Raw genomic sequence first — 22,846 nt, 5'->3', positions numbered from 1 at the left:
TTTATATGAACCGAGTCATTTCACTTATAGGGGGTGGAACTAGGCGAACCGAGTGTGAAAGTTAAAAATATAAAAATAGTTTACCTTTCAAATTGCATTTGAAAAAGTCGATAAAAATTTGGTATATTAATTTCTTTGGTCTAATCATCAGTAATCGAGTGCTATTCATTTGATCTGAACCGAGTCATTTCACTTATAGGGGGTGGAACTAGGCGAACCGAGTGTGGAAGTTAAAAATATAAAAATAGTTTACCTTTCAAATTGCATTTGAAAAAGTTGATAAAAATTTGGTATATTAATTTCTTTGGTCTGATTATTGGTAATCAAGTGCTTTTCACATTTTATATGAACCGAGTCATTTCACTTATAGGGGGTGGAACTAGGCGAACCGAGTGTGAAAGTTAAAAATATAAAAATAGTTTACCTTTCAAATTGCATTTGAAAAAGTCGATAAAAATTTGGTATATTAATTTCTTTGGTCTAATTATTGGTAATCGAGTGCTTTTCACATTTTATGTGAACCGAGTCATTTCACTTATAGGGGGTGGAACTAGGCGAACCGAGTGTGAAAGTTAAAAATATAAAAATAGTTTACCTTTCAAATTGCATTTGAAAAAGTTGATAAAAATTTGGTATATTAATTTCTTTGGTCTGATTAACGGTAATCGAGTGCTTTTCACGTTTTATGTGAACCGAGTCATTTCACTTTTTGGGGGTGGAGCTAGGCGAACCGAATGTGAAGATTAAAAATATAAAAATAGTTTATCTTTCAAATTGCATATGCAAAAGTTAATAAAAATTTAGTATATTAATCTCTTTGGTCTGATCATCGGTAACCGAGTGCTTTTCATTTTCTTTGCTTTTGTAATTCTTTCATAATTTAATTAATATTCATCTTGTATCCTGGAAATGTACTAAGTAGGTATGTACATCCATAATACCTTATTAATTAATTAATTAATTATTACACGGAAGTATTTCAGCCTATACTCGTTTTAGCTAAAAATAGTATTGGCAGGACAAGCCCGTTATACCGAAGAGATTAATCATATTTGACGTTTATTATTAATTAAATTAATATTACCTCCTTAAGGAGTTAAAAATTTGAAATATAGAGTAAATTCTATTTGAAATATAATATAGGTACAGTGATTGAATTAATTTTAAGTATTCTATGCATCTAGATAAGGGAAACAAGTGGGGTCTCGACTCAGCTGCAGAGAAGATAGACAGATGGTGTTGGGACTTAATCCACTGTCATCTGTTAGGATTATTGAAAAGTCCTGACGCATCCATCATTGTCTTAATGGACAATGACGATCGTCACAGAACTTTCGTGCTATATTTTGTTCACCAGTGACGTCCATTGCCTGACACGTTAACATCGCACCATACGTAATTACTTATACTTTCGAGATAAGGATTGTGTTTAATAATGCTTGAAACACGCGACTTGTTTCATTTTACACGTTTCAGTCGCGGAATTGAAAATTTTACCGACTCGATCCTTTTAATGTAAACTTCGATTCATTATCGTTATCTCGCGAAAATACAAAGCTTCAACGAATTAATCGTTTTCCTGATAATCCGGATTAACACTGAGTCTACCGATAATTTATGCAGCCATTTTTATCGAGTCGGTTGAATGACTGGTCCATAAATAAGAGTTATATCTTTTGTAATTGGATATAGATAATAACCAATTTCCTGTGAGCAATAATAAAGAAATAAAATCGTTTTCAGATTATCATTAAAGAAATTCATTTCCTTATAGGTGGATTTCATTTTTGTAATTTTTCCACACTCTCTGAGAAAAAGAATATTTATATGAACAATGATAACGAAAGAAGACACAAATTTTTAGTTAAGCGAGACAGAGAATTCAGTAAAAATAAAACAAGGAAAATTGTGAATTAATGTAGATTTAAAACCAGCTTCAAAATGAATTTTAATTAACAAAAATCTCCGAAATTATAAATAAGCTGGACGTGTATAGTTTCTGAAAGTCCCTAGGGTCTATTGGTTTCGTAACCTAATCTCGTTCATTTAATACTTCGCTTGATATTCATTATTAAAAATCTACTTTAATCAGTCTCAAATCCTCTAAATTATAAGTAACCTGAATGCATAATTCATAAAAATCCCTACAGCCTATTCGTTTCACGATCTAACTTTATTTATTTGATACTTCACTTAATATCCATTATTAGAAATCTACTTTAATCAGTCTCAAATCCTCCAAATTATAAGTAACCTGAATGCATAATTCATAAAAATCCCTAGAGCCTATTCGTTTCACGACCTAACTTTATTTGTTTGATACTTCGCTTAATATTATTAAAAATCATTATTAAAAATCTAATTTAATCAGCCATAAATGTTCCAAATTATAAGTAACCTGAATGCATAATTCATAAAAATCCCTAGGGCTTATTTGTTTCACGGGCTAACTTTATTTATTTGATACTCTGCTTAAAATTCATTATTAGAAATCTACTTTAATCAGCCACAAATTCTGCAAATTATAAGTAACCTAAATGCAAAGTTCATAAAAATCCCTAGAGCCTATTCGTTTCAGGACCTAATCTCATTTATTTAATACTTCCAAGTTAATATCCATCATGTGAATAAATTATTTCATAACCTCCCTATTCTTTTACTCAATTTCTACATGATTCTAAAAAGATAATAAAGACATTAAAACATATTCGTAAAGAGATCGTCTAACTATAAAATTCTCCATCTAACTCCACCTAACTATAAAATTCCCTTAACCCTAGATTTCTCTTAGTCACCGGCAGTCTACTGTTAACTATCGCATTTCAGACCAGACCAGCAAGCATGTCACCACCAGTGAACAGAGAATGCAGTAACGATCGTTTCTCATCTACCTCGGAACTATTCAAGTCTGCTGGCGGCTTCAGGTCCACGCTGAGGCTGTGCTTTTTAGACTTGTTGGTACCCGGTACTCCTCTGTCGCGGGTAAAAAGCCTGCTCCGTTTGTCGGTGCTCTCGGTCTTGTTGTGCTGTTCCGACTTCGGCGGCGAACCCGTCACGTAATTCGGCGGATCGTTCGCCTCGTGGTCTGTCCAGTTCTCCGGGTGCGAGTCGCTGTCAGCTCTTCGGGAACTGTCATCGCTTTGCCTATCCACGCCGCGCTCTGCAACGAAATTTCATTACTCCACGTCGCGGCGCATCACACATCCTAGGAATCGTGCTAGTTACCGATCGTAAGTCCAGACCATACTTTTTTACAATTTTTCATCATTTTTTCCCATTTCTCTACCTTTCTATGGAGTGGAGGTATCAGAAAGCGAGTGTCGAATTTTTATTAGAAAAAAATTCGAATTTTTATGGGAAAGCAGATTTAGTACGAAACTGATTCGTGTATAGGGTGTAGCGAAAAAGGATTCACTATTTTTGTGGAGTTGTAGTTATTGAGAAAATTAAGATATGGTAAATTAATATAAGTTTTTCAATTGATCTTCATTTGTAGCTATTTGAGGAAATTTTTGAGATTCTAAAATATCGTACCATCTACTGTTCCAGTAGGGATTTTAAACCTAATTAATGAGAATTAAACAATTTTTTTTTGCATTGGAAATTAGGATTATTTGAAGAATTTTCTATATTATTAGTATTTATTTTCTACCTATTTTTATTTTTATATTAATATTTTGATTCCAGGATAGTTGTAATAAAGGTAATTTTGGTGGTGTTTGGTTTAATCGATTGAACTCGAGAACTAGCTGGAATAGTGTTGTTAATTGGGTTTCCTGTTATTAGATAATTTCTGCATTATAATATTACCTATTATTAATTATTAAGCACTTGCTTCCAAATAAATTAAATCCTAATGCGATTAAATTGTATCTGCACTAGATTTCGGTATTAACACGTGCAACTTTTATTTCAATTCCGAGGAATCATTTATCATCGAATTTCCGATTTGATAAATTATCCTGCAAAATTATCGCATATTCGCGAAACGATACCTATTTACATATTAAACGGCGAATTATAATATCCGTTCAAACAATGAAGCATTAAACTGAATTTGTAACACAAACACACGAGGCGTTAATTACTTCTATCGATATCAAACAAGAAATGACCTATACTATAAAAGAACGAAACAATTTCGTATAATTTTCCACATATGTAAAACCGAAATTACCTACTGTCTTTTATAAACAATTAATTAATTAATTTCCAAATTTCTATTAATTTCAAATATAATATTGCTAAAATATTTACCGATAATTGATGAACATTTAATGATAATTATTTGTCAAATGATTACGAAAAGCGCATAATTTGTAATCAACTACCGAATGATTAATTGAACGATGAAAATTGAATTTTTCGATTATGATGACGAATGAGACAAGCGTAATGGAAACGAACAGGAAGACTTCCGATTACTTAGAATAATTGCTCCACAGGAGTGAAATAAATTAGAATGAAACTCGAGTTTGTTATTTCAATGAAGATAAAGTAAACCAAGTAATGAAATACGCTGTAGAAACTCTTGGGAATGAGAGTAGCGTTACTAAAGAAAATTGGAAAATGCAATTATCTCGACGTTGCTGTTCTTTATCGTTAAATCTATTCAATAGGACAGTGAACGAAAGGATTAAACTTATTTCATTTAGAGAGCTATATTCTGCGGATCATTTAACAGAGTGCGTTTCTTCTTTGGAATAAAAGTTGCGTGTGTTGAGCACAATGCTGGCTGCCCACGTCTAACAATGTGGCAATTTATGAATTACATTTCCTTTCATTTCACACAAATTACGCTATAATGATAACGATATTAATATATCATTATGAAAGAAGCTCATTCTTCGTGAAACACTATATTGGAATTCTTAAATATTAACTATAGAAGAGAATTACTTTGAATTCTCCTATTTTAGTTACAAAATTTTGAAAATTAGAAGCTTCAGAAAAATATTCAGAGGGAGTTAAAAAATTATTTAACAAAATATTTAATACTTAGTATAATATAATTTAATATAGGAAAACAAGAAGTTTCATTCTTAACATAGCTACTAAATATATATATAACATAATATATCATTATAAAAGAAGATTATCCTTCGTGAAATACTATATTGGAATTTTTAAATATTAACTATAGAAGAAAATTATTTCGAATTCTCCTATTTTATTTACAAAATTTTGAGAATTAGAAACTTTAGAAAAATATTCGGAGGGAGTTAAAAAATTATTTAACAAAATATTTAATACTCGATATAGTATAACTCAATACAGGAAAACGAAGAGTTTCATCTTCAGCATAGCTACAAGATATGTATATCATTATGAAAGAAGATTATCCTTCGTGAAACACTATATTGGAATTCTTAAATATTAACTATAGAAAAGAATTACTTCGAATTTTCCTATTTCATTTACAAAATTCTGAGAATTAGAAACTTCAGAAAAACATACAGAGGGAGTTTAAAAATTATTTAATGAAATATTTAATACTCGATATAGTATAACTCAATATAGGAAAACGAAGAGTTTCACCTTCAGCATAGCTACAAGATATATATAACATAACTATCATAAATAATACTATATATAACACTATCAATTGATAACAGTATTATCAATTGAAAAATCATTTACTTTATCGTTTCCATCATAAACAAGCCACAATTCTATATCACAAGTGCATAAATAAAACAATCTATCTATTTTCCTACCCATCCTGCAAATCAAAGGACAAAGAAAAGTCGAATGAATAAATAAATAAAGAAAGAGACAGATCACTCTTACCCGAGAGTAACTAAATTTAAACAAATCAATTTGCTCTCGATCCGTCAATTACGGTCTGAACTTTACGATCGATAACGTACGCAGCAATCGTGTGATCGATTAACTCGCAGAGCAGTAAAGACACAAGGAAGAAAGAGAGATAGAGAGACAGAGAGATAGAGAGAGAAACGAGTCTCTAACGCGTTCAAGTGAACGGTTACGCTAAGGTACTCTACGCGTTTAATTGATCGACGCAATGGCTTGATTGGATAGATTACATATATATGTATAGAGAAAGAGAGTATGTGAGAGAACTTACTAAAACGTATCAACATCAAAGGATACACCACACGAACCACGCGCAAAATGCAACGGGCAACACAGGCATTTTCTAATCGAGACAGTCGAGTATGTCTTTTAATATTTTTTCTTTTCTTTTCTCTATTCATTTATCCTCTTTCACTCGAATAAATCATCTCTCGTGTCATTTTCTATTTCGCTAGCAAACATCGCAAGCCTTGAGAAAACTCTCACAATCAGTGGAACAGTGGGTACGTGGCGCGTTAATCGGCACAGCGACCAGAGAAAGAAATAAAGAGTTAGTAACAGAGACAGACATAAAGAAAATGGTAGTATAAAAAGAGAGATACGTACGTATGCGAGTAGATAGATAGAGGCAGAAAGAGAAGAGGCCAGCGGACAGGAGATTTTTGGTGTTACGATTTGCTTTGCTTTTTTCTTTCTTTCGTTTTCGTTTTTCGTTTTCTGTTTCTTTTTTCTCTCTTTTCTCGCGTTACACTCGCTAGGTACAAAAAGCCGTAAAAATAGAGGCACACAGACACACGGTATTAATCTCGCGAGGGAACGATCGTTAACGATCGAGCCGTGACCTTTCTTTTCATTTTTCACCACTGATATCGAAAGCCCGTTTTCGGCGTGTCGCAGAGAAGCAAAACAAAAATCACTACAAAAGAAATCGGATGCCAGGTAAACGTTTATTTCCATCGCATTCTCTTACAAATGTGTCATCGTCGTTCTTACATCTGTGCTTTAACATCTACCGAGATACGTCTTGCAGAGTGTCTTTGTTCTGTTTGCTTCGTCCATGCGACGCAGGGATGACGAAAGTAGAAATTTTTAGGATTATTTTGTTTCTATTGACAATTCAACGAAATTCGTCTTTCGTTCCAAAATTAATTCCGAAATTTATTTCTATTTTACACCACATTTACGGAACCCGTCAATTTGACTTTATATCAGAGACTGTTAATATAATATATAATTGTTTTTAAATTAAACTGATTGTTAAAAAAAAAGACACGTGATTTCCTTTGCCTGTCAATTTGACAGGTGTCCTTAGAAATAGGTATATAAATAACGTCCGTAAACCTAGTGTTAAAGAAGAATTGTTTTTCCAGCTTTTATTATCCCTGCGTCCACAGCTCTAGTCCAGGGTCAAGTTGAGAGGTCATCGAGGGTGACTCTAGATTTGGTCATACTTACAACGAGAAACACATTGGACATCGAATCAAATCGAACGATCATTGCTAGGAACGCTCTATATTGCGAATCTACGAGCCATCTAATTACCGATTCATATCTTTCATCACGAAACACCAAGCTTCTGCCGATTAGCAAGAGGTCATTCATGCGCTTGAGTTCCTTCTCCAATCTACAAAATTGCGTACACCGCGATATGTATTCTCAGTCTCTTGCTTGGATACGCTAGCTAGCTAACTACACGAGTGATTGATCGTTAAGTGGTACATTTTCTCTGCTCTTCACGGTTTCCGTGTATTTAAAAATCGTCACATCAACGGGGGAGTGAATTTTCGAATTTTCCTCGGCTAGTAGGGTGCTTGGAATAATAATCTTCGAAATTTTTGATAATTAATTTGTCAAAGGAATATGATATTTCGTATAGGTACGTTTTATTTGAGAAGGTACGTGGATTTTTAATGAATCTTCTTAGAGTGATTCGAATGAGATAAAAGAAAAATGTGTCACTGGAAAATTGCCAACCTGTTTCTAAAAGTTACTAAATATTATTATAAAAAGAGAAAAAAAATAGGAAATGTGTATAAGAAAATAGTGTGCCTAAAACATATTTCATGTGACAATTTGAATGATCAATTCCATTGATCCTATAATTAACTAAAAATATATAAAATATATTAAATGTAAATTCTGCAAATTATTAAGTATATAAATTAATCTGATAATTTATTAATTTATTATTAATTCTATTACCCCTATACTTGTAAAAAATTATTCCAAGAAATAATTAATTATTTATTTATTAATTAATTCTACCAATTCTGTAATTGTCCAAGAAATATAAAGTACCCAGATATATCATATTCCACCTTCCAAGCACCTAAACCATTCTAAAAGCTATCACGATACAAAAAATGAAAAAAAAGAAATCAGCATCAATAACAATAACAACAAATCATCCGTGATACTCGTTTCCGAAAGATTCTGCTTTTTTATTAAATGAATTATAATGAGAATTTCTTATAATGACAAAGGCAATTAATCGTTTTAAAATGACTAATATTAATGGAATTATTAATTTTGCTCTTAAACTAGTTTCTTTGCTTCAAAGAAACTCTTCAAATGTCTCATTTGCCATGCACCCATGAACAATAAAATTACAGACTGAGCGAGTGACCACCAAAACACACGGCGATTTGTACTTTCAGATGTTTGCCTGAAACGTTCTTCACGATACTGTGAACAAACAACATAAAATTAAAATCTAAATCTTTTGTAAAACAGTCAAGAGGTACACAAGTTAATTACCCTCTGGTAATTTTGTTCCTTTGTTATTTGTTCCACTTGATCAAGAAGTTGGCGTAGCCTCAACTGTAACTGAGTAAACTTTTCCTTGTGTGCTGTATTTGAATAATCAATACTATGATCAGAAACATGAATGTCCAAATGTACTCTCTGCATAATAAAAAGAAGTTAGTTAATATTAAACACTACAAAAAAACATTGTTTGGCATCATAAGAATTCTTACCAATTGGGTACCACTGAACCAAGAACTACTGTTAGAATACAAACAAATTACATGTTCACCGGGAGTGTGGGAAGTAAAAGAAAATCTTCCTTCTGAACTATACACTCTGGAAAGAATCATTTTATCATCTGGATCCCGAACTTCCACGTGCATACCCATTCCAGGCCTGGTCTGGGCGAATCCACCGGTTCTTGGATCATATAATTCGACTTTGTAATTTACTAAACATGAAAACAATACGTGAAATTTATAGTACAAATGTATAATCAACTTCTACTGTCATATATATTTCACGAACCTAAAACAGTTGTTTCATCTGGGATTTCATCGATGAAACATTTTCGTTCGGTTTCAGCGATGTGAAAATAAAGTCCTGTACCACATTCAAGAACACACAATAACACAAGAAATACACCGCCGTATTTTAACATGATTTTTGACAGTCAGTGCTTTATATAGCACGGTAAAACTTAAGTTACAAGTGAAATTCTAAGTGAAATTAAGCAGAGCACACGTCACCTTCGAAAACAATCAGCGACAGTCACGAACGCGGCGCTACTGAGAGTTATCGATATTTTGTTTCTCGATAATCGAAAACTGAAGAGGTGAAGAAAAAAAAAAAAAAAAAAAAAATAAAAATAAAAGGAGGTATCATGCTATTCAAATTCACGCAGCCATGCTTGCTTGGCGAGGAAGCAGAGGTCGTTAAAAATAATAAAAAATAATCCACAGCTAAATTATCCGTTTTTTAATCGTGACGATCCGGTGTGCCTTTACATACCTGGAGTGGTGTGTCCGATACGGTGTTTCTCTTTAGCTGGCTGACCTGTGCTCTGCTGACCTATGGCTGTCGCAGGAGTGCTTCCGGTCTCCTCGTTGGTTACTACTACCGAATCGTAACATGCAACAATGCAAAGCCAACGCACCAGACTTTCACTTAGTTAAACAATTCTGAACTCGTATCGGCAACGAAACGCTTATGTCCTTATCTTTACCTAACTCGGCTTATACTCGTCTTCGTCCTCAGTGCCGTACGCAACGTGCAACAAAGGTGAGCTCGTTCCACGTTATACTAACGTATTTACACGAAGAAGAATAACAGAGAATCAGTGGAATCTATGGGACACTGGATATGGGTTTCGTTTCAATTTAAATCGTGGAAAGAATCGATGAAGAACTCTCGAATAATAAAAATTTCGAAGAATAAGAAATCTCGAATAATAAAAATTTCGAATAATAAATAAAATTTCCGATTAAGATTCGAATATTCACAGGGAGGGTTGGCGTGGAGGAATTTTCGACGATAAATTTTGCGTCACGTGTGGATTATTTTTAATTTAACCCTTTGCACTCGACAGGCGCCTCTCAGTCGCCATTTAATCTAAAGATTTTTTAATTTAATCTAAAAATGGATGTTAATTGATATATGAAATTTACAATTACCCAAAGATGCGTGGAATATCGAAGTAAAATAATTCTACTGTCTATTAAATTGCATACGATTTCTTATTTAAAAATATCGTCAACCTTATGGCAGAAAGTCTTCGAATTACTATTTTTCGAGTGTAAAGGGTTAAAGCAATTAATTTATAATTTTAAGAAATTTGTAAGATGTTAATGGAACAGCTGTTAAACTCCAAGATAATTATTACAGTGATTATTTCACAATGCAATGTAGCATGATATGACAAGAATAAAAATTTGAATTTCGTATTTTCCTTTTCATATTTGCAATTGTTAAAACAGATACGAAGCACAAATCGTGTAACATTTATAGCAGCTCGCTGTGGATTGAATAAGTGTGAGGAATGATGAATTTGATATTGGAAGAATTATTCCTATTTCCACCTGAATTTGTTTATAAATCGGAAACGTTATAAGCAAGGTTCATTTGAAATTTATTATGCAGTTCTTGTTGTACCGAGTTTTATCTACGCTTTAATAATAAATAACGTATCGAAGACTCGATTCATCGAATATCTTCCTTTATATTCACAGATCAATTTATAGTCTATTACGCAAAAAAACAATCTAAATTGGATTGCCAACAAAAAACTCTATATTCTCCGAACAATACTTGGCTACTTCCCATTTAATCTCGTAAAAACTGAATGAATTCAAGTGTGAAATCCTATTATATTCATCGGATTTATCTGCATATTTTCCTTTTCCACCACTTGGACAATTTCTCAGAAAAAAATTCATATTCGAAAACTACAACGATCTTGACCTTCCAAATTTTGCAATATTCGAATCTTAATCGAAAAGATCGACGAAATTAACTAACAGAAAAAAGATAAAAAGATTATCGAAAATTTTAGTACCACGAATCTAAATTTAAATTATTTATTTTTCAAATAAAAAAGAATTAATTTTTGTCGAATGAAAAAATTTTTAAAAGACAAGAACTAGCCTTCCACTATTCGTCTGAATAAAAAGGCCTCCAAAAGAGTAATAGACTGTATCGGAATAACGTTATTATAAAAGTCGTTCAAGGATGCGGGATTTCACGGTATCTTCGGATAAATCGTTAAACTTGGAAAAATGGATGAGAAATGTAGCAGAAACCAGGACGCATGAGAACAAACATTGCTCGTAACAAAGGAACTCGAGACAACAGGGAACTGCAATTAAACCGTTTCAATCTTGCGTTATTGTTTGGAGAACCAATCGACAGACGATGAAAAATTTTGCTGCTCTGACGATTTTCTTCAAGATATGGCCTACAATAGCGCGATTCTTTTGTCGAGAAAGGAAAAAGAGAGAGACTCAACATAAAATGCACGATATGTATACTAAAAATGGCAAACGGCTGTATAATGCTGCAACGTCAAGTATAGCCGAATTATAAGTGAAAAAAGATGCTACTTTAACGCAAACACACTTTCTACAAATGTTAACAAATTTTTCATCACTTTGCAAATTTAGTTCACGATTATTTGCATTAATTCCTTGCCTTGTGCTACTGACTAGATACACCATTCGTAGAAAATTATTTTTATCCCATTAAATTAAATTATCTATTCATCCTATTCATATTTATATTGCTATTATTGCTATTATACTAACTGTGAAGCATATATTCATTATTATTATTACAATAGCGAATCTTTTAGATGCTCAATTTAACACACACTGCATTGAAGTTTCTCAATAAACCCTGGAAATCATAAGGAGTATCATTTAATTCTACTATAGAGCTGGACAATAGTCCGAAATATCCTACTGTAATGTGTTCATAAAGATACAAACATTATTTTACTTTCGATAGCATGATTATTAAGACGAACGTAGAACGTGAGACCAGAGTTTGGCACAAAGACCTGATGAGGGTGATCACGTCATTCCCATTCAAGAGCTTAAATTTTCAATTCTGGCAGTAGAAAGCAAACGTCACTCATGCCTGGCCTACAGTGACACATAATTCCAAACTTTGCTTCCAAAAAATCTCCCAATTTCAAAACCCCAAACTTCAGCTACAGTCACAGGACATAGAGAAGCCTGGAAACAGACTGGTAGGCAAGGAATTAAATACCAAGAGGCGACCATAAATCCAAAAAGTAATTTCTTCATAATACCAGTTTGTAGAAAGTGTTCAATCCGACTGCAAATGTATATACTTCTTTTACTTTCTAGCAGAAGCAGATAAGGAGACACGATATTCATCCGATAGCACGATATACCAGGCGTTCCTTACCGTGTGCAACTATTTCGACAGAAGCAATAATCGGACCGATTTCTAGACCGTCATACGTCTAACTTCGTCTCTTTTCCACGGATCCATCGTTACCGCACGGAGCACTGCGGATACTCGTGTTTGCCAATCGAGATTCACGTTTGTTACAAGATCTACGATACTCAACAATGGTTACACGAACGGAAGCAGTTTCACTTACCGGAATGAGGTGGCGCGAGAAGGGATCGACTAGAGCTGAAGAAAGGTCGCAGCGACGGCTTCGGGGTGCTGCTCACAGACATCGTGTCCAGTTCTGGACCGCTGTCGGACAGATTTTCCAGTTCGTCGAACAGTTCGTCGATTTCCATCTCTGCGCCTTTAACAAATCCAGTTAACGACTCTATAAAATAATTAACAAGGCTTTTGTGAAACGTTGGTACTGTACTTCTAAGACTCGCATCGGGGGTCGGGTTAGATATGGCTTACCTGATAGCTTCTGACCGATCTCCTCTTGATCCTGATCCAGATCCTCCGACACCCTGAACCGCCTCTTCAGCAGGGCTATGAACTTCTGCTTTAAGTTCCTCTGCTGCAAGAATACGATTTTATCGATTATTGAAAATTCAAATTGGTGTTAGTAGCGCACAGCTGATTCGCGCGATTCTTTCCAGGTGTTAATTAAACTCGCGTTTTCGGGCGCTTTTGTTCCCTCGAGAGCACGTGGAAAGTGTATTTGAGTAATAAAGCTGAGGAAAATAGGTTCTGCTCGTTTTCAAAGAGACAATGGAATTTTAGACTAATCAGTCTAATGAACCTCCGAAGTATTTCGAGTCGGAAGATAGTTGAGCTGTATCTATCGTTTCTAGCTTGTTTCTGTTATTTAGATAAAAATGTAGTTAGTGTTAGTACTGTTAGTACTGTAGATAAGAAGTGCAGCAAGATCCTTGCAATTGACAAATTGTCTATCTTTGACGCGCTGTAACGTCGTAAAAAAATATCACACGACGGTCAACGTGAGTTCATTTTAAAGCTCGAAGCTTCTACTATCTCACACCTACACAGAAGTTTCTACAAAATTTTTGTACAATTTTTTCACGTTACACAGTAGAGAAAGAAACCGAGGGTAGTTTTGACAAACTTAGTGACATCGATTAGAGAGTCATGAGAACTTGCACATTGTTTAAATTCAAATCCTTGATTATTGAATAGGGAACCTTTATTTTGTACACTTGTCTAATTAGCTATGACATTAAAAGCTAATTAATCTACGAGGTTCATTTTATATGGACGATTTTAGAAAATTGAGATACCCGGTGGTCTCTAATGACCACCGTGGTCTCATTGAAGCAACGATCTCAGGTCACAGGTGACCGACGTGATAGTAAACGTGTTAAATAAACAAACAAATAGATAAATAAATTGTTTCACGTACCCTGGCGTTGGCTGGAATCTTCGCCCGGCTCTTCCGCCTGTGCATCTCCAGAGTCGGCTCGCTGTCACTGCCCTCTGCTTCGCCCTCGGAGCTGAACTCCTCCTCCTCGTCGCTGTACTCGGGGCAGAGCCTCTCGTTCGGGTCGTTCATCAGTCTTTTGTCCTGGTCGACCGGCTGGGAGCTCAGTGCAACCACGCTCACGCGAGCCAGCGCCACAGAGTGACCGCCGTATTTCTCAGCCTTGTCCGACACCAGCTCCAGCTCCAGGTCCATCTGCTTCTGGAGAACCTGTGGACGAGCGCAGGTGCAAGGGTTCGATGAGAAACGAGTGCTCTTTTTACAGCCGGCGCTGTGCCGGCTGAGTTTGGTTGAGGTCAACGAACTGATCCGCGATGGCAGACGTGATTGGGTGAGGAGAGTTTCGCGATACCGTGGAGATGAAGATCGAATGAATGGTAAGGTACTCCGAGATTGGGTTTGGATAATATATGAAGTGGATGAGAGGAGCGTGTAGTGAGTTGCGCGAGTTGCTGAGTTTGGCAGAGTTTAGGTTACGGTTCGATTTGATTTCATGCTGGATAGATGGATTTGGAGAAGAGATGGATCAAATGTTACTTCGAAGTGATTTGTACAAGTTTTGGTGGTTAAAATATAAGAAGAAAGAGATACCGAGGGCAATATTATTTTTTTATTTCTTGCGATAAGGTATATAATCTTTTGGCAGTGATTATCTGTCATCTCTCACCATTTTTGGGTTTTTGAAAGATGACAGACTTGGAAGTACAATAATATGAATAATATGAATAAATATAATACAAAAGTAATTCAGAAAGTATTAACCTTTTGCACTCGACGATTTTTTGGATAGAGAAGAGTAGAAATTCAAAGATTCTCTACTAAAAAACTGACGATACTTTTTTGAGCAGTAAATAAAGAATTGTATAATAATAGAATTGTAGAATTATTTGACTCTGATACTTCGCATTACGATACTTTTTTGAGCAGTAAATAAAGAATTATATAATAATAGAATTGTAGAATTATTTGACTCTGATACTTCGCACACTGTTACATCACATTAAATTTGATATATCAATTAATATCTATCTTCCAAATTTTATGAAATGGTGACTGAAGCTCACCTCTCGAGTGCGAAGGGTTAATTAATCTAAAATAATCGCAAGGGGTTTAAATGAAAATAGATTTGTCTAACGAAAAAGTATGTCTAAGAAATAGTATGTAAAAGTATATAAGAAATGTATAACTAAATATGAAAATATTTAAGATTACTTATATAAGTGATACTAAAAACTAACTATAATTATCGACAACGATTTGGGTCATAATATCGATAAATGTATTTGATTAATGGAAAACGAAGTACTTGATGCTTTCTACGATCTTTTACTTTAAAATATCGGACAAGAACATTCAATTAGTCGCAATTTCCCTTTCACTCAAAACGTCCATTCGCATACCAATGATTGCAGTATGCAACAAGATGTCCTGATTCAACCTAACGCACTCTATTTGCAATCTAATCTCCAGAGATTCGAATGCCCGTGTAATCATAGCGTGATATTGCTGTGCATAGCTAAGCCTCAAATTAAATAGCACTCCCTCAGGAATAAATCAATTGTAACTCTTCTTCATAAGAGGTAAATGACATTACGTTGGCACATATGCGAAAATTTGGAATTCTGAAAAATTGTGTAATAATAATTTCTAACAACCTCAATAATTAACAATTAAAAACTAAATTTATTTAATACTATAATTTCACTAAATTATAAAGAAAAAATAAATAGCCAAATATATAAATAAATTTAAATTACAAATATGATATAAAATTCTCATTCTATAGAAACAAGATTAGAGTACATTACCAAACTTACCCTTTCTCTATACTAATTAAAATAAGCTCAATAAAAATAAAAAAAAATTGGTAAGCAGGAAAAAGCAAAACTTTCATCAGTTTCCTGACAAGCCTCCATCAAGAACGACGATTAAAAATTACCAACCATATACCAAACTCAAAACTCAAGACTGAACATATACATCACTTTCTCAGTCCTACAATAGTCCTACAATATCCCTAAATTATAACAAAAAAAGTAAGTAAGCAAATATGTAAATATATAAATAAATTTAAATTACAAATATGATATAAAATTCTCATTCCAGAAACAAGATTAGAGTACATCACCAAACTTACCCTTCTCTATACTAATTACAATAAGCTCAATAAAAATAAAAAAAATTGGTAAGCAGGAGAAAGAAAAACTGTAATCAGCCTCTTAACAAACCTTCACGAAAAACCACGATTAAAAATTACCAACCGACTATCAAACTCAAGACTCAAGACCCACCACTTTCACAATCCTCTCCTTTCCTCTCTCAGTTACCACCTCATTCACCCCTTTCGAGTAGCCAGAATCGGACACAACTCACCATCGAGGCTAACGACTAAACTAAGCGTCGGGACCAACGACTAAATTGAACGTTAACCAACGTTAACGGCGCTACAATCGTTCGCCTCCTCGGTGCCTTTAACCCTCGTTTGTCAGAGGGTGAAACCACCCCTGCACGGTCGAGTGTACTGCAGAATCGATCCACTCACCTGAGCCATGTTGATAACTCCCTCTGCTAGGGTCTTGTATCCGAGCATCGTACGATTTTTATAGCGTTTCCTCCTCTGCAGCTGTATCAGCAGCTTGTTGCCGTCCCTTTTCAGGAAATGGGGATACTGAAGGGCGAACTGGAGCTCGAGCTCGGTGTCCAGCATGCCACCGGTCGGGATGGCCATCTCGTTCGAACGCAGAGTCCTCTTTGAGCTCTGCATCTTCACCGCGATGCTGATCGAGGTTAGATCGGAGCCTAATGGACGCAGGATCACCAGCCGGGTCAGGGTCAGGGAGCACAGCCTGAAAATGAAGGAATATTCCATTTAGATATGCCAGAGATTTCACGGAATTTTGGAATTTTGTGTATTCGCAGCTGTCTTAGGATACGAGGTGTCTTTTCATATTATCAAGCGTGTGATAGCGATTCTGAGACAAGTAAAGCAAAAATCGTGAATTTTTGCGATTTTAAGATATTAACCCCTTGCTCTACCCTTGAGATGGTGGGTGCCATAGTCAATAACAACGTGGATCACACGTTGAGGCATTTCGTGTAAATGCGACGAAGAATTACACGTAATTAAGAAAAAAAGTCATTAATGAAAATGAACCATGAGCTTGCCCGACTCGTGTTTCCTTCCGTTGGGCCCTATCTACAAGCCACGCCTCTCACCCGTCATATTTATGTTTGGCCCGATTTTCTTACCACGAGTCTCACGCGATATTGTAGACGAAGGGATTAAGATGTTAAGGTTTCGAGGCTTTGTAATTTTTTAATTTAGAAACGTTGAGATTTGAAGCTTCGATGCCTTGAAACTTGGAAGATATGAAACGTTGAAATTTTGATTTCGTAATAACTAGATAAATTTCGCACTAGGGATTTAGTATGTAAAGTTCATCTGCAGCGCGCAGCATATGAAAATCCAGACAGCGTTGAAGAAGAATGAACGCGTTGAGTGAAGATATTCTAGTTTAATAAAAGATTGTATGCAAAGATGAAATTTTGTATTCTCCGTTAAATTTCGTAGATATGTTTTCGTACGATTTACACAGGAAATTTTCTTTGTCTGGTTAATTATATTTTAACTGGTATCGTTGCATTATTCTACCCTGATTACAAAAGAAAATAAAATGAAAGAAGACTTTCAGTTTCCATCACTATCTTATTTAAACGAAGAATACAAAAGTTATTAACAAATTATTGGCTATTATTGGAACTTATGACATAGTTATGTTAAAAAGTACTTATCCTTGGAAAAACAATTTATAAATAATTACAATTATTGTTAATAAAAAATTAATATTGTTAATAAGTTGTTCGCAGCATAAATTTATAATAAAAATGAAAAAATTAATAAATTACTGATTATTATTTGAATTTGTAACCTTCCTGTGTTAAAATGTACTTATAATTTGCAAAAAGTTTATACATTATTACACCTATTGTTAATAACAAATTAATATTGTTAATAACAAATTGTTCACAACGTATATTTATAATAAAAGTGAAAAAATTAATAAATTATTGGCTATTAGAGCCGAAAAATAATAATTAATGTAATCGGTGAAGTTCGAAAATTTCCGATCGGGGTGGGGGGCTCGGCCGATCGGGGGCTATATAAGGGGCGACGCTCGACTGCTCAAGTCATTTGCCAGTTTGGCATCGGGAGTGTAACATTAAAATTTCGTGTGCGGGAACGGGGGTGAGGCCGAAGTGAGGTTGGGGTTGGCTACCCCACCCACACCTCACCCCCTTAAACAATTTACTAATCATTTTTTTTTTACTTTCAGGCAATAATTATTTTTTTCTTTCAGGATTTAATTATATTTTTTTTCAGGTTTTAATTATTTTTTCTTTTTCCAGATTTTTCTTTTTTGTTTCTATTTCTTCTTATTTGAGAATTCGAATGTTTCGTATAACATTCGAATGTCACATCGTTAGGTTGTTTATGTCTCATCGTTGGGTTGTTTATATTTTATTTTTGGGTTGTTTATGTCTCATCGTTGGATTGTTAATAATTTTTGTTTCTTTTCAGATATTAATTATTTTTTCTTTTTTCAGATTTCAATTTTTCGTTTCTGTTTATTTTCATTTAACAATTTGAATATTTCGTATAATATTCGAATGTCTCATCGTTGGGTCGTTCATTTCTCATCGCTGGGTTGTTCCATCCATTTCGTTTATCCTTGTGGTTCATATTTGTTTCGCTTTTATTATGTTTGTTTTTACTAATCCGTTTCATTTCAGGTTTATATATTTTTCTGTTTCAGATTTTCGAGCTTTTCAAGACATGGTTGGACGACGCAGGATGCGTGAGTTTAGACCTAAGTACACCTAAGTAGTTATAAGGTCGAACCTTAGACTAAGTGACATGTGCGCGCTGTCTGTACAAAGGTAAGCCACCTAACTTGGAACGAATACATATCTCTCATCCCCCTCGTTTACCAAATAGAACATTTTTGTTCTCGCGATAGTCGCGATAGTTCTTAAGTACCGACTAGCCTACGCTACGTACTTTCCGTGTACACGACAACTCCGTGCCACGTAAGTCATCCTCACGACTCGTCTCCGACACTCATTTCCAGTCACTGTCAATCTCGTCATGCATCGGGTTCCAGGGTGACCCCCTCGGATCAGTGCGTCTTCTGACCTCGACTGGGCGGTCCGCTGCCTAAGTCGTACGCGACTGGGGCTCGGGCACATGCTGGCTGACGGACTAGTACCATCTACGGTTAGACCACAGGGATGATTAAGTTCTACCCCGTGTGGCTGGGATGCGAAGTGTCTGTCTTGGCCGGCAACCGCCCAGCTGGGCCCTCCAGTTGACACTAGAAGTTTCACTGATTCAGGGACTATCCTTGGTCCACGTGTAAGTCTTGGCGAGTGCGACAGTGACTGGAATTGAGCTAGGCCCGATCGGGAGGGTGCCGAGGTATGAAGTTATCTCTGTACACGGGAGTACATCGCCTAGGCTAGTCGGTCTTTCGAATAATCGCGAATTCCCTTTGTAAGACACGAAATATAATAAAGTGTCAGTAGATTCACTTTAATTTCTTTCGCTCCAAGTTAGATTAGGATACCTTTGATACAGATAGCGCCAGTAGGCTGCGCCACTAGGGCGCATGTCCGGGTCTCGATACGTAGCCACCTCCACGTGGTGAGACCTGGTAATTGGTATCGTTTGCCAAAGAACAACTTTTGGAAACGATACCAAGCTAAGAGCTACGTACCAGAGTTGAAATATTAGTTATAAGATAGTTATAAGCTAAATATAAGTTAATTATAACTTAGTCATTAATTAGTTGTAGTTAATTATAGATTAGGATAATCTCAGAATACTCTAACCGACTTTTCAGATAATAATGAACCTTCTAACGTTCACACTTTTTATATAATACTTTATTTTGGTCAAAAATCATGCGTTTGTAGAAAAACACAATTTTCAGAAACTAAGAGTGGTTGAATAATTTCGATTAGGGATACGTATTCGAGGAAGTAAACTCTTCGAGAATTACCCAATGAATATTACAGATTAAAATTCATTCTGATCAGTGTTATCGCCTAACCTTTAACTAGTATCATAGTGCCGTAGTTAACCATAATAGTTCGCATTGTTTCACTCAAATTTATGGTACTTAATTTTAATTCGTATTCCATAGTTCAAACCACGAAGATCATTAATGGCTTCGGTCGCTTAACGCGTGGAATAGAAAATAAAATTAATTAACCAGTTTCCAAACTGCTGCGGCCACCTATGACCTATCGGTACCACAGGGTGAATAAATCGTCGGAATTTGTCGACTGATACAGACATTCGCGACACGACACCAACGAGCCGGCGAATCGGCTCTGTTTTATTGAAATATCGCATCGGACGAGGTTTGACGGTATTCGTCGAGATTTATGGCGGTCGACGGTGCCCGTTTTGAAGTGTTACAAGTGGACGTTTTATTGCCATTGGTAATCGAGGTCGCGCTGGATGTTCGGAATGATCGATGGGAGCCGTGAGATTTTCACTGAAAATGTAGGAAAAGAGGTTCTTTGTGAGATGAAAGTTTCACTGAACTTGTTCCTCTTTTGTGACGATACGCGCGCGGATCGAGGTAGTTGAAGTGTAAGACTTTAGTGAGACCTGTTTTCATGAGAAGAAAGAACTTCTTTTCTCTAAACGAGACGATTTTTGTAGCTTGTGCAAAGAAACGAATCCTAGTGGAATACGGAAAAATTCAGCAACTTCGAACACTAATTTCCAGACTTTTAAATATACAAATTCTCCCTGAATAATATTTATTTACATCACTTATTCTGCAACTGAAATAAATTGGAAATTCCTGATTCGTGGCTTTCAATAATTCATTAAATTAATACATGAATTAAAACAATTAATCTGAACATCGACGTGTTAAGAAGCACCTAAACCAAACTGCACTCAGCTATCAAGATGAAAACAATCAACGAATCCGTTATCCCCCTGTCCCGTTCCATTCCATCAATTTTCGCTCGGTTATTTCTCTACGAAATTCCATCTGCAAAACCTCGATGGGTCGACGGAAAACCCAACAAGCCCCGAGGGGGTGGTAATTTGTATCGAAAACGATTGGCGCGCAGGGGGTGGGGGTTGCAAAAGCAGCTTTAGCTTTTCAGAAACAATCGAGGACACTCGGTTTTGCTGAAACGGGGCCGAATTGATGCTCGAAGCAAAAGCGTTAGAGCACAGTGGTATCGATCTACAGCAGGTAAACGTAGACAACGATAGTAATCGCGTCGTTTAAAGACGTCACCCCGCGATGTCGCGTATGAAATATGGATCCAGCCTACATATGACGATCGTATAGCGCATCATTGCGGTATCTTCGTCATTAGAGACACGTTAGTCGTTGCCCTTTGACACCGGCACGCTAGAGACCCGCGTTTTAATTGCTTTCGCTGCCAAGAATCAGGTTAAAGCATCCGCGATAACGAGAGCGATGTTTCGACGTCGCTTGCGATGGCAAGCGGAGGAACTGTTGGCATTTGATGGGGTAATTCTTCGCGGAGAACACGGAGAGACAGTGCAATTGCTCTTCCTTTTAATTCTAATAATTTCTTTCAATTTTCAGCCTTTCCTTTTAACCCTTTGTACTCGAGACACGACCCCCAGTCGCCATTTCATCGAATTCTGAAGATCGATATCAATTAATATACTGGACTTAAAATAACGCAATGAGTGAAACACAATGAGTGAAGCAAGATAGTTTTACGTGTCAATTCTACGTGCACGATTTTTATTTAATATATATATAAATATCGTCGACTTTATAGAGAAAGATCTTCGAATCTTCGAATTATTTTTCTGGGAGGAAAACAATTGCCGAGTGTAAGGGGTTAATAAAATAATATTTTTATATCGATGATGAAAAATAGAGGAACTGAAGACTTCTAATGTGGTAAGGGTTTCTTTTGTTTTGTATTTTTACAAGATGGAATGAGAAATAAAGGAATAAAAGGTAAAATACCTCGATGTCGATTGTTATAACAAATGGAGGAATTGCTGACTCCTAAAGGGAAAAAATAACTTCTATAAATTCACGAAATTTGCTTTTTCTTTATTTCCTCTTTTTATTATTTTTCAACGGGGGAACGAGAAATGAGGAAATAAAGAGAACCGCATTTAAGTATCGATTGTGGTAAGAAATGGAGAATTTATTGCCTCCTGATGGGGTAGTTCTTGATGGACGATAAGAAAAGAAAGTAATAATTTTCCTTTATTTCCTTTTTTATTTTCCTAAGAAGAAACGAATAGCGAGGATAGGGAGTCAACTGTGATAAGAATTAAAGTAGAAATTAATAGTCTCCGATGGGGTGATTTTGTCGAGGAAAATACGAAAAGACAGAAATTGAAGATTTTTGCCTTTCGTTTCGAAAAAAGAAATGGAGAAATAACGAGAACAATGTTTGGATATCAACTGAAAAAGGAATTGGAAGAACTGTTCACCTTTGATAGAGTAATTCTTGGTTGAAGCATGCGGGAAGTGAGCAATGCTCTGTTATTTCTTCTCTGTCATTTTATAGAAGGAAACAAGGAACGAGATACTAGAAATCGTTGTTTGAAGTATGCCACCGAGGGGTAGGTTATTCGGTGACGCCATTGGGTGATTTTATGGCTCTCTCACAGCCCCTGTGATCTTCGTAATTTCTTTTGTCTCGCGATTTATCGTGCGGCAGCGGTAAAGTGGTATAACGTATAGAAGATGGTATAAAACGGCACAAAGATACGATTTTACCCGAGGAAATAAATCGAGGAGGTGTAGAGGAGGTTGGATAACGACGGAGAGTAAGTTT

General features: G+C 35.5%; 2 protein-coding genes across 2 annotated transcripts in view; both read right to left on the bottom strand.

The window, feature by feature from the left end:
* Positions 1–2,822: 2,822 nt before the first annotated feature.
* The window catches only part of LOC108551000 (phosphofurin acidic cluster sorting protein KrT95D), a 126,113-nt gene continuing 106,089 nt past the window's right edge, over positions 2,823–22,846 (bottom strand). The window contains exons 2-7 of the mRNA XM_017904988.1: positions 16,524–16,827; positions 13,904–14,191; positions 12,958–13,060; positions 12,692–12,871; positions 9,577–9,681; positions 2,823–3,160 (exon numbers count right to left, since the gene is read on the bottom strand). Of these exons, the coding sequence (XP_017760477.1) occupies positions 2,823–3,160; positions 9,577–9,681; positions 12,692–12,871; positions 12,958–13,060; positions 13,904–14,191; positions 16,524–16,827 (1,318 nt within the window). The remainder of the gene's footprint in view (positions 3,161–9,576; positions 9,682–12,691; positions 12,872–12,957; positions 13,061–13,903; positions 14,192–16,523; positions 16,828–22,846) is intronic.
* Positions 8,353–9,338, bottom strand: LOC108551009 (transmembrane emp24 domain-containing protein eca-like). The gene is made up of 4 exons (XM_017905001.1): positions 9,094–9,338; positions 8,796–9,016; positions 8,575–8,721; positions 8,353–8,502 (listed from the first exon to the last, which is right to left on the bottom strand). The coding sequence occupies exons 1-4, from the start codon at positions 9,224–9,226 to the stop codon at positions 8,353–8,355; spliced, it is 651 nt and encodes a 216-aa protein (XP_017760490.1). The 5' UTR covers positions 9,227–9,338.

The sequence above is a fragment of the Eufriesea mexicana genome, unplaced genomic scaffold, assembly GCF_001483705.2.
Source record: "Eufriesea mexicana isolate 0111107269 unplaced genomic scaffold, ASM148370v2 scaffold3550, whole genome shotgun sequence".
In the NCBI taxonomy this organism is placed as follows: Eukaryota; Metazoa; Arthropoda; class Insecta; order Hymenoptera; family Apidae; genus Eufriesea; species Eufriesea mexicana.
This window is presented reverse-complemented; position numbering and strand designations above follow the sequence as displayed.

What these genes read in the sequence shown, in the direction of transcription:
- LOC108551009 (XM_017905001.1), bottom strand. Translation starts at nt 9,226, where the DNA reads ATGTTAAAATACGGCGGTGTATTTCTTGTGTTATTGTGTGTTCTTGAA. An exon ending in AGATGAAACAACTGTTTTAG is followed by an intron (nt 9,017 to 9,093) that starts GTTCGTGAAATA and finishes TTTCATGTTTAG; the next exon opens with TAAATTACAAAGTCGAATTA. An exon ending in GGTTCAGTGGTACCCAATTG is followed by an intron (nt 8,722 to 8,795) that starts GTAAGAATTCTT and finishes TTTATTATGCAG; the next exon opens with AGAGTACATTTGGACATTCA.